The sequence below is a fragment of the Dendrobates tinctorius genome, unplaced genomic scaffold (genome assembly GCF_039654945.1).
Source record: "Dendrobates tinctorius isolate UK_male_01 unplaced genomic scaffold, ASM3965494v1 ptg000011l, whole genome shotgun sequence".
Classification (NCBI taxonomy): Eukaryota; Metazoa; Chordata; class Amphibia; order Anura; family Dendrobatidae; genus Dendrobates; species Dendrobates tinctorius.
Window position 1 is genome coordinate 99,099,958 of NW_027361679.1, and position 14,800 is coordinate 99,114,757.

General features: G+C 42.1%; 1 protein-coding gene across 1 annotated transcript in view; it reads left to right on the forward strand.

The window, feature by feature from the left end:
* The window catches only part of LOC141049088 (fibrillin-2-like), a 293,475-nt gene that overhangs the window by 75,500 nt on the left and 203,175 nt on the right, over positions 1–14,800 (forward strand). The window contains exon 3 of the mRNA XM_073545236.1: positions 13,735–13,817. Within this exon, the coding sequence (XP_073401337.1) occupies positions 13,735–13,817 (83 nt within the window). The remainder of the gene's footprint in view (positions 1–13,734; positions 13,818–14,800) is intronic.

A 14,800-nucleotide genomic window follows, 5' to 3' on the forward strand; every position in this document is an offset into this window, starting at 1 on the left:
GCTCGCTTGCCCAGCTGCAAGTGTGCTATCGGAAAGAGTCTTCAGTGCAGCTGGATCAATCCTGACAGAAAAAAGGACCCGTCTGTCAACCCAAAATGTGGATGATCTAACCTTCATTAAAATGAACCACGCATGGGTTTCCAAGGATTTTGTCCCACCTTCCCCTGATGACACATAGGGTGACAGAAAAATGGCTTGCTTTGGTCCACCTCTTCCTGGGACTTGACCTATTTCACCTTTTGCATCAGCTGAATGTCCAACATCAACATATGCCACTTTCTAAAACTCCCTAACTGTGCTGCCTCCCCCCCCCATGGCCGGGGTCACCACCTAGCGCACGACACCGTGCGAGTGCCGTTGCCCTGGACAGGTGGGTAGGCCAACTCTTGGGCGCGGGCACTGGCACAGGGTCCCTCATAGTGCAATCAAGTGTCTCTGACGGTGGTGGTGCACACCCGCCGTCAGACACACCGCCGTACTATGAGGGGCCCAGTGCCAGTACCGACGCCCACGAGTGGGCCCCCCTTGCTTGGGCAGGGCCCCAGCATTTGCAATCTTTACCTCTCCCTGCTCCTCCACTGTGTAGTCTGGGCCGTTAAATCCATACTGTGCCTCACACCGTTTGAGCCTGCCTCCTGATGTATAGACATATATTTTGAATGTGTACGCTATCCATACATGTTATCCGGGGATACGGTACCCTTTCTAACCTCTGTGCAATCATGTGCAATCCATACTGGGCCTAACACCGTCTGAGCCTGCCTCCTGATGTATAGACATATATTTTGAATGTGTATGCTATCCATACATGTTGTCTGGGGATATGGTACCCTTTCTAACCTTTGTGCAATCACGTGCAATCCATACTGGGCCTAACACCGTCTGAGCCTGCCTCCTGATGTATAGACATATATTTTGAATGTGTACACTATGCTATCCATACATGTTATCCGGGGATACGGTACCCTTTCTAACCTTTGTGCAATCACGTGCAATCCATACTGGGCCTAACACCGTCTGAGCCTGCCTCCTGATGTATAGACATATATTTTGAATGTGTACGCTATCCATACATGTTATCTGGGGATACGGTACCCTTTCTAACCTTTGTGCAATCATGTGCAATCCATACTGGGCCTAACACCGTCTGAGCCTGCCTCTTGATGTATAGACATATATTTTGAATGTGTACGCTATCCATACATGTTATCCGGGGATACGGTACCCTTTCTAACCTTTGTGCAATCACGTGCATTCCATACTGGGCCTAACACCGTCTGAGCCTGCCTCCTGATGTATAGACATATATTTTGAATGTGTACGCTATCCATTAATGTTATCCGGGGATACGGTACCCTTTCTAACCTTTGTGCAATCACATGCAATCCATACTGGGCCTAACACCGTCTGAGCCTGCCTCCTGATGTATAGACATATATTTTGAATGTGTACGCTATCCATACATGTTATCTGGGGATACGGTACCCTTTCTCACCTTTGTGCAATCACGTGTAATCCATACTGGGCGTGAGAACGGCTGGCGAGTTGTTAAGCAAGCTACAGCACCTGTGGTTTGCACACGTACGTTTTTCATTTTTTCAGGAATGACGGTTAGGCCTAATTCCGGAACTGCGGTTGACCTGCACTTACTGGGAAATCATTGTTCGCGGGTAAATAATTGTAATCAGTGATCCCCATCACTAACGTTGTTCAGCGGGTTATCTGCACCTGTAAGCGACAAACGCTGGCCTTTTCAGTGTAGCGCACATGCAGCCACGGACATGTAAGGGCATGACACACCAGTTATTGGCCAATCTCATGTGCCAGAGCCTCACGTGTCCCTCTAGTAATCCGGACTCGGACCGCGGGGCATGACGGAGTCTCGTTCGTTAACGGAATTAAGCTTGCAATGTGTGCATCTGTTCTGTAGCTGGCATGTTTGAGGTTTCCCAGGTGGAGTCGAATTTAACCGTAAGCTCCACTCCTGGTGGTGCCCTTCTGGACATTCCTTTAAGGTTCAGCTTTGCAACCATACTGCCCACGTAAAACAAACACTTTGCCTTCATGAACGCTGTTTGGAGGGTCATGACTCGTGGGAATAACGCCGCCCAATCAGTTAACCTGCTAGAGAGATCGTTCGTTGCTCCCAAGCATGACATCACACTCCCTAGGAGGAAGGTAATGCCACTGTGGCGACCGTACTCCTGGGGGCGACACAAGTGCACTGATGCCCAGCCACTGCTCGATGAATCTGCTGGTACATTGACCCAGACCACTACATTCCCCTCGCACGCTACACGGCCTGAATCTGACCCTGATGAAACTCAGGTTACCCTTCCCATATACAGTTCCATCTTACACGGTGACAAAGAGGAAGCTGCAGATGAAAGTGCAGGTTCGGCCCACCCGCCATCAGACACACCACCGTACTATCAGGGGCCCTGTGCCAGTGCCGTCGCCAACGAGTGGGCCCCCCCTGCTTGCTCAGGATCACAGCACTTGCAAAGTTGAAATACTGTGCAGTGAGATGGAAGATGGGGACGACGAGGAGTCCAGACAAGTACAGGGATTCCCTAGCGAGGAGACTTATTTGATTGTTTTCAATGTTGGGACAGCAATTTTTGGGGAGCACTATACTCTGGAGAATGATAGATGGGGCCCACCATACACTGGAACATTCCAAAGGAGGACATCAGACACTGGAGCAGCATTTACAGGGCCCATTATACACTAGAGCATTAGAAATGGGGCCCATTATGTTTGGAGGATTATTTGAGCCCATAAGACAGTGGAGCTTCATCCATGGGGACCAACATATACTGTAGCATTATGTGGAGCTCATCATATACTGTTTCAAACATTATATGGGACCAATGATTCTGTATGGAGAAATAGATGGGCCTCGTCATGAGATGTAAAAAGTGAAGCATTTTTCATTGTACTATACCGCTATTTCTCTGCCGTATCGGAGCATGATGAGTTGTGGTATGTGTTAAAGGGGCGCTCTTTTGCCCAGGGCACATGAAAACCTGGAGCCAGCCCTCCCCCCCACAACTGTAGCCAAATAATCCCCATTTTTCAGTGCGTAACTTGTATTATGAAGTTAATTAAGGTTGACAAGCTTAAGTAAGAAGAATTGATGCTTTTGGCATTCAAATGGGCACTGTTGGTGTGTTTCCTTTCCTCCTCTCACTGCCGACTTTTATTCCCCATTGACTTACATTGGGTTTCGTGTTTCGGGACGACCCCGACTTTTCCCTATAATCGGACGATCTTGCTCGACCCGACTTTTGGAAAAGTCGGGTTTCACGAAACGAAACGCGACCCTAAAAAAACAAAAGTCTCTCAACTCTAATAAGGACCTTTGTATAGATATAATGTATATGTAATATATCTTTATATATTGACTACATAGAAGTATAGTCCATGAACAGAGGAAAATGCAATGTGGTTTTGGTACAACAGGATTAGTAGGATGGCCACAAGCATCACTTATGGCAAATGTTTTGGACAACTGGAAATTTAAATGGTGCTTTTGTATTACATATAATTGTTACCTTTCTCTCTCCAAATGTTTAACTAATCTGGTGGTGTCCAAACATGTAAAAAGGCTTCTTGGTGGTCTAATACAAAATCCCATTTAATAACTGTGAACAATTTGACTTTACTAGAAGTTTAGATTCTAACAAGGTATTGAGCAAACATGTGTGAGTTTTAGTGATTTGGCACTCCCTCCGATTTGCCAGTAAGCCACAGTTATCTAGGAATCCTGTTTTGACCAAAGAAATGAAATGGCGGACAACCTTTTGTTGGATTCTGAGGGATGGGAACAGGGGTTAAAACCCCTAAACAAGCCATTTTACTCATCTATCCTTAGCCCTCCTCATACCATCTTGACTGGCGGCTGTTCTGCCCTCCAACCAGGTTCTCTTTCTTTTACTTTTCACACTGGGTGTTCCTAATGATGCAACCACTGAATAGACCCTAAAAAAACACTTCAATTTCATTAATTTTATTTGTTTCATGCTAAACATGACATAAAGGGGCCTAATAAGTGGCGCCGCCTGCCTGAAGACCCAGAAAGGGAAGAAGAAAAGGTAGCTGTGAGTTGTGACAGCAGCAGGACAGTTATGGGTAGTGAGAAAGATAGTGGCACTCCTAAGCAAGATTGATACTAAGGCTGAGAGCATATAAGAAGTTATTGAAATTTTTAATCCTTTCCCAACCCATTCTATTAGCACTGAGTTGATTTTATGCAAATCAAATCTCACCCCTTGAGTTGAGTAACTCTACTTGAATCAAATTTCAGGATATTTGTTCTGGTCTACCAAACATAGGTGTTTTCAATAGGTAGAGGGGAGCAAGCCACTGCATGACTCCTGGCAATGACTTATATTCTCTTAGAGGAAAAGGATCAGACGTTAAGATACAATAGCTGTTATCGGAGAAAGTATGGAGGCAGATTTGATAGTCAGCCAGTCTAGTTGACATGAGCAGGTCCTCCTTATTTTACTCCAATGTATATGGGTATCTTTACACTTCCTGCTGTGTTGAGATCAGTTTTATTTGCTGTGTTGCTATCATGAGAGGCAGGATTGTAAGGAAAGGTATCAATTAAATATAGGTCGCACATAAACATTATTATAAGATTGTAGGTAAACCCACTCATTGACCTTAACATAGACAGTTAAACTAAACTCAGCATTAGAGACGGCTGTCAGGGATGTAGTTTCGGTTGCCGCTCTGTACGTACAGAGCTGTGACTGAAGCTGGGTCGGCTGCACCTCTGTGACTGAAAGCCCGAGGAATAAAGGATATTTCTTTCCTCTCAGCAGTGGGGCTCTCAGTGCCACAAAGTTTCAAGTGCGATGTCCCACTTAAAAGCACTTGCAGACTCATTTGCATATGATTTCAAACCTGAAGTTCTCAGAAAACACCAAAGCTGATTTCTAAAATCAAGGTATGGGTTTAATCAGCACCTATGTATACATGTCATTAGTTTGAGATGTAAGCTCTTCTTAACAAGTCTTTTTTTAGTATTTATTTATTTAGCTAGGAAATGTAGCCCAAATAGTACAAAGAGAATAGCAAATCGGTAAAATATAACTCTAATTAATTAAGTAATTAAAAGGTTAATGAATAACCTGCTAAAAAAAAGTACTTAAGTGTTTGTGATTATTGTGCAAAAAATGGACGCAACTTGTATTCCAACTCAATGTGTAGGTATACCCCAAGATTTCAAAGCTTAATTTTTAGTTTGGTACAAAAAAGCTTATTTACAATATTATATAGGGTCCATATAAAGGATATAGGACCAACTCTGGGTATAACTGAACCCAATGGTACCCTAGTACACAGAGATTTAGATTAGTGCTTAAACTGGTTCACATGCCAAGACTAGCAGACCTGCTGTCAATGTTGGCATAAATGATTACAGGTCATGCCACTACAGGCCTAGCATATGAGTGTATTGAGAGACTCACGCACACTCAGGTGCTGCAATCCTCATACCACCAAAGACTACAATTACACCAAAAAAGGGTATCCAGATTATAGTCCAGCTGGTACCCCTTCATAAGTAAATAGATGCAAAAAATTAAAATACATATATACTACATGTTATCCATAGTCAAAGTAGTAGTTCACAGAACGTTCTCAACGGTTAAAGGGGGGTTAACATCACCACACTTTTCCCCATTCAGCATCCGATGCATGTCCCTGCCATAGCCTCCCGACGCGTTTTCGTCAACTGGTCCTTTCTCCTTTATACGGACCCTATATAACATTGTAAATAAGCTTTGTTGTACAAAACTAAGAATTAAGCTTTGCAATCTTGGGGTATACCTACACACTGAGTTGGAATAAAAGCTGCGTCCATTTTTTGCACAATAATCACAAGTGCTTAAGCACTATTTTATCAGGCTATTCTGTAACCTTTTTATTACTTAATTAATTAAAAGTTTTATTTTACCCATTTGCTAGTCTCTTCATAATAAGTCCCCTTTAAACGCTTGATTGAAATCAATGAGTTGTATACGTATGTATGCTAAAACGGCAGAACTGTTTCTTGATTACAATGTATATTTACACTATGAAAAAGAAGGGGTTAATTCTAACAATTAGGAGTTGATAAAAACAAGAAAAAGCGTATAATTGGCACCAACAAGCCCAAAAAGAGTATTGATTATCATATAAAGTAATTTATGAGAGGCAAATAGTGTGAAACTGTACCTTTATTATGTATAAAGTGCAAAAAAAACACCATTAACAACACTTACTTGCTATTTCAGATATATGGCACAAGAGTCCATTTATTTATCTAATATTATTTTTGCAGGGCTGTTCAGTCCTTTGCTTATAGACCAAGATGACAAGCAATAATACAGTGACCTATGTTCACACAATTGTTTGATATTATGCAGAGGTACAAAATTTGTGTTCCTTAGACTGCTCTGCCTGCGTCCGAATATTGGTAATTCTATCAGCTCTAGTATTGTAGTCATAAACTTTATATTCTTTGTGCACAACATAACAATCTTATTAATTGAGCTGTGACTTACTAATTTAATAAAATGCTGGTGCTTGTGTACAGTGCACTAGTAAGGTAGACATCTGGGCCCACTTACAGAAAATTCAAATAGGACAAAGCTTTATTATTCATATTTGAATGTTTGCAGCCCAAGCTTCATATTTCCACTGGAGGAGCATAACGTGTTTGACTAGTAGTGTAAGGATGATGGACTGTGCTATCCCGTTCCTACCCCTGAAGACACCAAGCGCGTTATGTGTTGTATTGTAGTGTGAATCATTTCTTGCATCTTTTGTATATATTGTGTATTGTGCATTAAATAGACAAATTGTCTCTTCAGTGAGGAAAAGGACTTGAACTCTAGTGCTACAGATTGGAAGCAGCAATCCTAAAAGTCAATATCAACCCTTTAACGAGCCTTGCCCCATAACTTAGAATAAAAAACAAACCAGAACCTCAATTTGCAGACATTGTGTTTCGGGGTACTGACCTTCATCAGTGCAAAGTGTGAGATCTGGTTGAGGCTTCTGACCAGAATCTAAGGGGTAACATTTCTCCTTGTGGAGTTTGACATGCCAAGCCTGGCATGCCAACATAAGAAGACTTATAAGCATTGCAGTGCTACTCTGGGAAATTAAATAAGCAAATTGTCTCTCAGAGAGGAAGAGGACTAGAACTCTAATGCCAACTATTGGAAGTAGCAATCCTAAAAGTCATTATCAACCCTTTAACTAACCTTGCTACATGACTTAGGATAAAAGCCAAATCAGACACTGTGTATTTGGGTGCCGCCCCTCATCAGTGAGAATTGTAATGTGTTGTGATATGGTTATCCATAGTGTTATAGGTAATGTTAGCAATATATAATGTAGGATGTGATAATGTAAGGTATTATAGTGTATAGCAATGTAATGCATAGTGTAGAGTATAGGATAGGAAGTACAGGGATGTAGATAGCTGACCGTAGCATAGGTAGTGACAATAAGGTAATATAGTGTTAATGTTTGACACTAGCCCACAGCAGTGGCGTTAGTGTTAGGGCAAGTGCCTGCCTCCTGTTAGTTAGGGAGTTCGAGTTTGGAGTGCAAAGTGAACAATGCTATGCTGCCTAAAGGGTGATTCACAGTGAGAATAGACTAAGGTGTGGGATAGTGTGATTTTTGAAAATACATGACTGACAAGACAGAGTGACCTCCTGTAGACAAGTCTTTGGAGACGACATCAAGTAATTAACCCTAGAGCTTGTAATGCAGATAGTAGCAGGCCTAAACAGGACTGAGGATGTGAGACTAGTGAAGGTCCCGAGTGCAAGGGTTCCAGGGTGCCAGTAGTGGAAGAAAAAGGATACGGAACTGCTGAGCAAGGAAGGAAGACTTGTTGATCAGATCTGTAGCTTTAAAACTGGGTTGTCGCGAAGTAGGGATTAACAGTGTGCATCACTAGACCTGGAGTAAATTACAGAGGAAGGATACTGTGTGGAAAAAGCTTCATACTATAAAGAAACATACAAAAGACTGTGTATCCACTATCCCATGTGTATAACTGTGACGACACAGCATTTTATGTAAACTAACCAGACGTCTATTTTCAGTAACCCAGGAGGAATAGACTGTTATTTACGTGTTGACTTTTGAATTGTGTTTTCTTTCTTTGGTTAGTCAAGATTCTGACTTCTTGTAGGTTAAATTGATATTTCTAAATTGATGAATGGTTGATATTTACCTCTTATATTAGCTCCTACAATTCTTGCAAAACAGGAATGAAGGGTCACTGAACACTGATATTTGCTGATATGTTGATTACACATTATACCAGGCCCTGCAGTTTCTTGCATCACAAACCTTGAAGGATAAACCTAATAATCAAACAATGCAAGTTAATCTCATCACATCTTCCCCTTGACCTGTGAATAATGGCTCGAAGAACAGTTGTTAACTATAAAAATGAAATACAGATCTGCTCCTTTGACCATCACTGAACCCATGAATACATTTGGAGTAGTCAGGATTTGGACCCACCAGTAACCTGGTTCCGTGGAGATATTCGGAGAAGCCAGGTTGTGACCCTTTGGCCATCTGGCCTTGTATCTCAATGGAGTGTCAGCTTCCTAAGCTTGTCGGTACCTCCTTTCTGTGCATGCTAAAAGTGGGGGTAGTCAGCCATGGAAACTTTGAAGTCACAGATGCTCTTATCCAGGTGAGTCAGCGAATGGGTGAGACTCTAATTTTGCACCATCTTGGGTATTTTGCTGGGACTGTTCTATGTGTTATTTGCCTGTTTGTGGTTCAATAAAGTATTGCCACACTGTTTTACCTTCATCCTCTGTTGTCTGAGTAGTATTACGCCCTAAGTAAAAGAAGTGCGGGCGTCCTGTGGGATGTGCCCTGGTCCATTCTGTTTTGGCTATCGAACGAGAGAACCTGCTGACCCCATTGCCTCCACAATAACCCTTACCAAGTTACAGTAAAGACTGTATTTTTGAATGGTGGTCTCCCTCATTGAACTGTGGAACATCTGGTCCTGGCAAGCCCACAACACCTGCTACATGCGACTTGAATGGGCATAAGGCTCTAACAGCACAAGCGCACATGCCTAGCCAGAACCTACACTTACATGTAATGCGCTGGGGCACTGAAGACGAGTGCCTTGCCCACAGCTACTGCCCCGTGCCGCGTTACACTTGCACCAACAAAACATTTATCTTTGAAAGCCAGCGAAATAAATCGAACTTGCCTTAATGGTTGCTTCCCCATTGTAAATTGAGTCATGCATGCCCATCTAATGGATATAAGAAGTCCTTTTCATGTTATTATACATGCATGGCTACAGAGCATTTTTAACCTGCAAATTCACCCCATATCTGCAGGTTAATAATGGTTATTTTTACATGACACAGTCCCTTTAAATTGATTTCATAAAAGTGACCTTCCACTCTGGGACTGAATAGTGATTCTACATTTCATATGTATAATCGCCCAACCTGGTGTCCTCCGTTTTCCTCCATGCGGCCTCCTTTGCTTATCTCTGTGTTCCGTATCTCCTGCTTTCAAGTTGGACACTGCAGTGCCATTAGAAGTCCACTCGTAAGTTTAAAGAGTAACCGTATTATAAATTTTTATTTCGGCAATCAGTAGTACACATAAAAATAAACAACTTTGTAATTATCGTAAGGACAGGGTCCTCTCCCCTCTGTACCAGACTGTCATTCTAAATTTGTTGTGGAAACTTGTTTACTGTAAATGATATCTATAACTTTGTATGTAACCCCCATCTCAAGTACAGCACCATGGAATTAATGGCGCTATATAAATAAATAATAATAATAATAAGTTATCAGTGAAGTCTGCTTTTTTCTCCTCCAGGACTGACGGCCATTCAGTGAAGACAGATTATTATATTACTGAGATAGGTGATGACAGTTGCTACTTATATGATTTTATGTAGTGGGGGGTGGGTAGAGGGAGAGGAACTAGAGGTGGAACCCCTCCCCCACCCCCTTATACACAGACTCTTTTAAGTAGCAGCTGTCATCACCTATCTCAGTAATGGGAAAGTCTGTCTTCACTGAATACAGATTTTAGGCTATGTTGCCATGTCTAGTAATCATCCGTTAGAACAGATCCAGCATCAGCTTGTTAGCAGCTAAAAAAAAAACTAATTTCAACTGAATCAGTTATTTTTAACTTTTAAGTCTATGGAAAACTGATCGGTTAAATTTAGCCATCAGTTTTGTTTCATCTAAAACAGATCAGGTACGCAATAAAAGGATCCTTTTCCAATTAAAGAAAAACTGATGGCTATTTAGTAACTAATCAGTTTTCCATAGACTTCAGTGTTAAAAAAGCAACCCTTTTTTGCTAACCGATTGCTGCTGGGATCCATTCTAAGGCCGGTTTCACATTAGCGCTTTTTAAGCGCACGCACGGCCGGGGGTAGCTCCGCCCCCGAGCCGGCTCTCTGCCCGGCGTGCCCGCCCCTTGCTTGTAGCGCCGCCTACTAGCGGACAGCGGCGCCTGCGATCGGCGCACCCTATCTTTAGCATAGGGTGCGCAGATCGTGCGCAGGCCGTGCGCTAGTTGCGCTTTGACCTGCGCTGCGCACCTTTGACGGTGCGCCGTGCGCGCCAAAATCCGAAAAGTTTGATTTTGGCGCGCACGGCGCACCATCAAAAGTGCGCAGCGCAGGTCAAAGCGCAACTAGCGCACGGCCTGCGCACGATCTGCGCACCCTATGCTAAAGATAGGGTGCGCCGATCGCAGGCGCCGCTGTCCGCTAGTAGGCGGCGCTACAAGCAAGGGGCGGGCACGCCGGGCAGAGAGCCGGCTCGGGGGCGGAGCTACCCCCGGCCGTGCGTGCGCTTAAAAAGCGCTAATGTGAAACCGGCCTGACGGATGATTCCTTGACATGTGAACATAGCCTTACATGTAAATGAAGAATTTTGAGAATGTATGATCAATTCTGGAGGCGAAAGAAACAGATTTCTATATTGCAAAGTTTCTTTTTTTTCGTGTACTATTAATTTATTAAATAAACATTTAAATGATGGTTACTCGTTAAACCACGGCTTACCACTGTGCTCTCCATGCCACTGTGACAGGTATTTTGTAAGCAGGAGGAATGGAACGTGATCTAAGCAGAGGAGGCAGCAGGAAAGGCAAACGGGAGCCACTAAAGAGAGTGACTGTGCCTTAGAAATCTATAGTCAATTTTTAATGCCAGGGTGAAAGGACTATTATAATACCTTCATATTTTGCTTTCAAAGGGACATCATTTTTACAGTCCCCTTTTAGATACCCTTTAGAAGTATTTTTTTTAGTTAATAGAGGGGACCTCCACTAAGAAAACATTGATGCTCATTGATTGCATTGAACGCCTGTGTGTGTTTTTCTTTCAGTTGCTTTTTGAAGAAAACCAGAATAAATATTGTGGTTCTAAACCACAAACATTAATGTGGAAATTCCCAATTTCTGAGAAACCATATGTGAAAATATAATTAGTTCTTAAAACAGATTTTCCCATTTACAAAGTCTTTACATTGCAAAGATATAGGTATACCTACAGGTCAAAGCTGACTATGAAGATAGCGATAATAGATTCTGTAGCCATTTTAGGTTATTTTGCTGCACCATAACACTATATTAGGTTAAGGATTTTTTAATGCCAAGGTATGGTGCCCATTTTACAGATACACTATTAAAAAAAGATAGGGTTATTTGGCTTTTAGGTGAAATTTCAGGATGATCCTAAAACGCACTCTACCTTTTCAGATTATTGATATGACCATCTCTTTTGAATACTTTTGAATGCCCATGTCCAATTGTTCAATGTTACAGTACTTTTTGCACAACTTGCTGTTCTCTAGTGAGGAGCTTAATGGCAAAATTCAGAACAGGTGTTTGATCAATGAATCGCCCAATGAAATTTGAGGTACATTTAGAATTGGTATTTATACAGTCCTCATCATCATTGCAGGCTTTATGCTTTCCTGAAGAGGTGTGTTTTCAGGTTCCGTCTGAAGGATCCGAATGTGGTTGATAGTCGGACATGTTGGGGCAAAGAATTTCAGAGGATGGGGGATTTTCGGGAGAAGTCTTGGAGGCGGTTGGTGAGGAGCAAATAAGTGTGGAGTAGAGAAGGAGGTCTTGGGAGGACCAGAGATTACGTGAGGGAAGATATCGGGAGATTAGTTCACAGATATATGAAGGAAACAGGTTATAGATGACCTTGTAGATCAGTATTAGTAATTTGAACTGGATACACTGAGGTAATAGGACCCAGTGAAGAGATTTGCAGATGGGAGAAGTGGAGGAGTAGCGAGGAGAGAGATGAATTAGTTGGGCAGCAGCAGAGTTAAGGATGGACTGGAGAGGTGCGAGGGTGTTAGTAGGGGGGTCACAGAAAAGGATGTTGCAGTAGTCGAGGCGGGAGATGATGAGGGCATGCACAAGCATTTTAGTAGATTGAGGGTTGAGGAAAGGACAGATTCTGGAAATATTTTTGAGCTGGAGGCAAAAGGAGGTGGAAAGAGCTTGGATGTGCGGTTTGAAGGACAGGGCAGAGTCTAGGGTACTCCGAGGCAGCGGACTTCCAGTACATGAGAAAGCTTGATAGGTCATGTGAGGAAGATATGTGAGATGGAGGAAAGATGATGAGTTCATATTTGTCCACATTGAGTTTGAGGAAGTGAGAAGGAGGAAATGGCTGATAGACACTCCGGAATTCTGGCCAGCAGAGAGGTGACGTCTTGGCCGGAGAGGTAGATCTGAGTGTCAGCAGCATAAAGGTGGTACTGGAATCCATGGGATTTTATGAGTTGTCCCAGGCCAAGTGTAGTGTATAGATTGAGAAGAGTAGGGGTCTTAGAACAGAGCCTTGGGGGACTCCAACAGAGAGAGGGTGGGATGAGGAGGTAGTGTGGGAGTGGGAGATGCTGAGTGTGTGGTTGGAAAGGTATGAGGAGATCCAGGATAGGGCGAGGTCTTTGATGCCAAGGGAGGAGAGGATCTGTAGTAGGAGGCCATTGTCAACTGTGTCGAAAGCAGAGGACAGGTCTAGAAGGAGGAGTATAGAGTATTGTCCATTAGCTATGGTTGTATGGTTGTAAGTAGGTCGTTAGTAGTTTGGAGCAGCGTTCCAGAGCTTTTGACCCATAATGCAGCCTAGGGCTGCAAACGCCTATAGCCAGTTATTCATTGTTTGTACTATTTTTGGTCTATTTTCATCGTAAAACCATTCGCTTGTCTTATCTATTGCATTATTTCGGTGCTGTGTTGTGTATAAATATGTGATTCTTCAGATTTTGTATTAGTCAATGCCTGATGAAGAGACCTGAGTAGTCTTGAAAGCTTGCAATATGTTACCATCTTTTCAGTTAGCCATTAAAAGGTATCATCTTTTCAGTTAGCCATTAAATGTATCAACCACCGAGGACTCAATTCTGAATATTTTTGATATTGGAGAGACCTTTTCTTAACCTTTGAAACAAACACTGTACAGTGAAGCAATATAACATATAGGAACATTATTTTATTCCTGGCATGGATAGTACTGTGGCAGAATCCCAATACTAACTTTACTTGTTAAGCCATATAAGTGTTAAGTAGAAGTGTTTCTCTTCTATTATAAAAATAGTTAGATATAATATAAGCCACCTTTAGAATAAATGGACCATTTATTCTTAAATTTTGTAATTTTTTTCTTTTTAGACCAAATGTTTGTGGATCTCGGTTTCACTCATATTGTTGTCCAGGGTGGAAAACACTACCAGGCGGAAACCAATGTATTGTTCGTAAGTATTGATTTCCTTTCTTCACATTATTTAAAGGACTCGTCATAAAGTTAATTGGGTCCCATATCTAGTGTTCAATCCCAGGACTACTAGTGTTGAGGTCAAGTCTAATTTTTATATCACCTTCTTTTATGCATTCTAGCCTACTTTACTTACAAAAGTTATCCAGAATTTACACCCACATGTCTTTGCTTTACAAGTTGGGTGCCCTGTCCAAATTTTACAGGTTTACTCGCATGTACAGTACATGGGAAGGCAAGCACATACTTGAAGGGTGTTTTGTATTAACTTATGCCAACTGATTTTAGTTTGATGACCTAGCCTAAGCGTCTGTTCCTCATCTTAGGGTAGTGAAGTCACTACTCTAAAAAGCATGGTGGTCTTCTTGTGACTTAAAGTTGCCAGAAATTTATCTAATCTACTGATCTTTTCATGCATTATAAGGTGTCTACATTTGAGTCATGTATTACTGTAGCTATTGAGGTCAGCAACACAGAAGACTTCCCTTTGTTTCTCCCTCGGAGGTGTTACAAATGCGCCATATGTACTTATTTATGTAGACCAAGGCCTTATATGGGATTTTTTTCAGCACTGGGCCTTGGGAATGATTTCCTGTGCTTTGCTTTTGCAGGTGGTAAGATAGTTCTCTATTCACAGGAGGTTATATCAACATATGTATCCACTTTAGAGTGGAGGCATTCACTTCAAGCAGAATGATTAGATTGCAGCCTCGCCCTCAATCTGACCTGTCTATTCCTTGAAACACATTCCTAAATTGCATTCCTAAAATTTTAAATGGCCGTATATTCCAAGCAGTGGGAAGCAATGTCTACCACAATACAAGTAAAAAATTATTGTGTTAACAGTATGAACTAGAAACAGAGATACTGAAGATGACTATTCACAAAAGGACAATACTTGCAGAGTATTTGACAAGCAATTATATACAGTGGGTACGGTTCAGACCCCTTTAAATTTTTCAC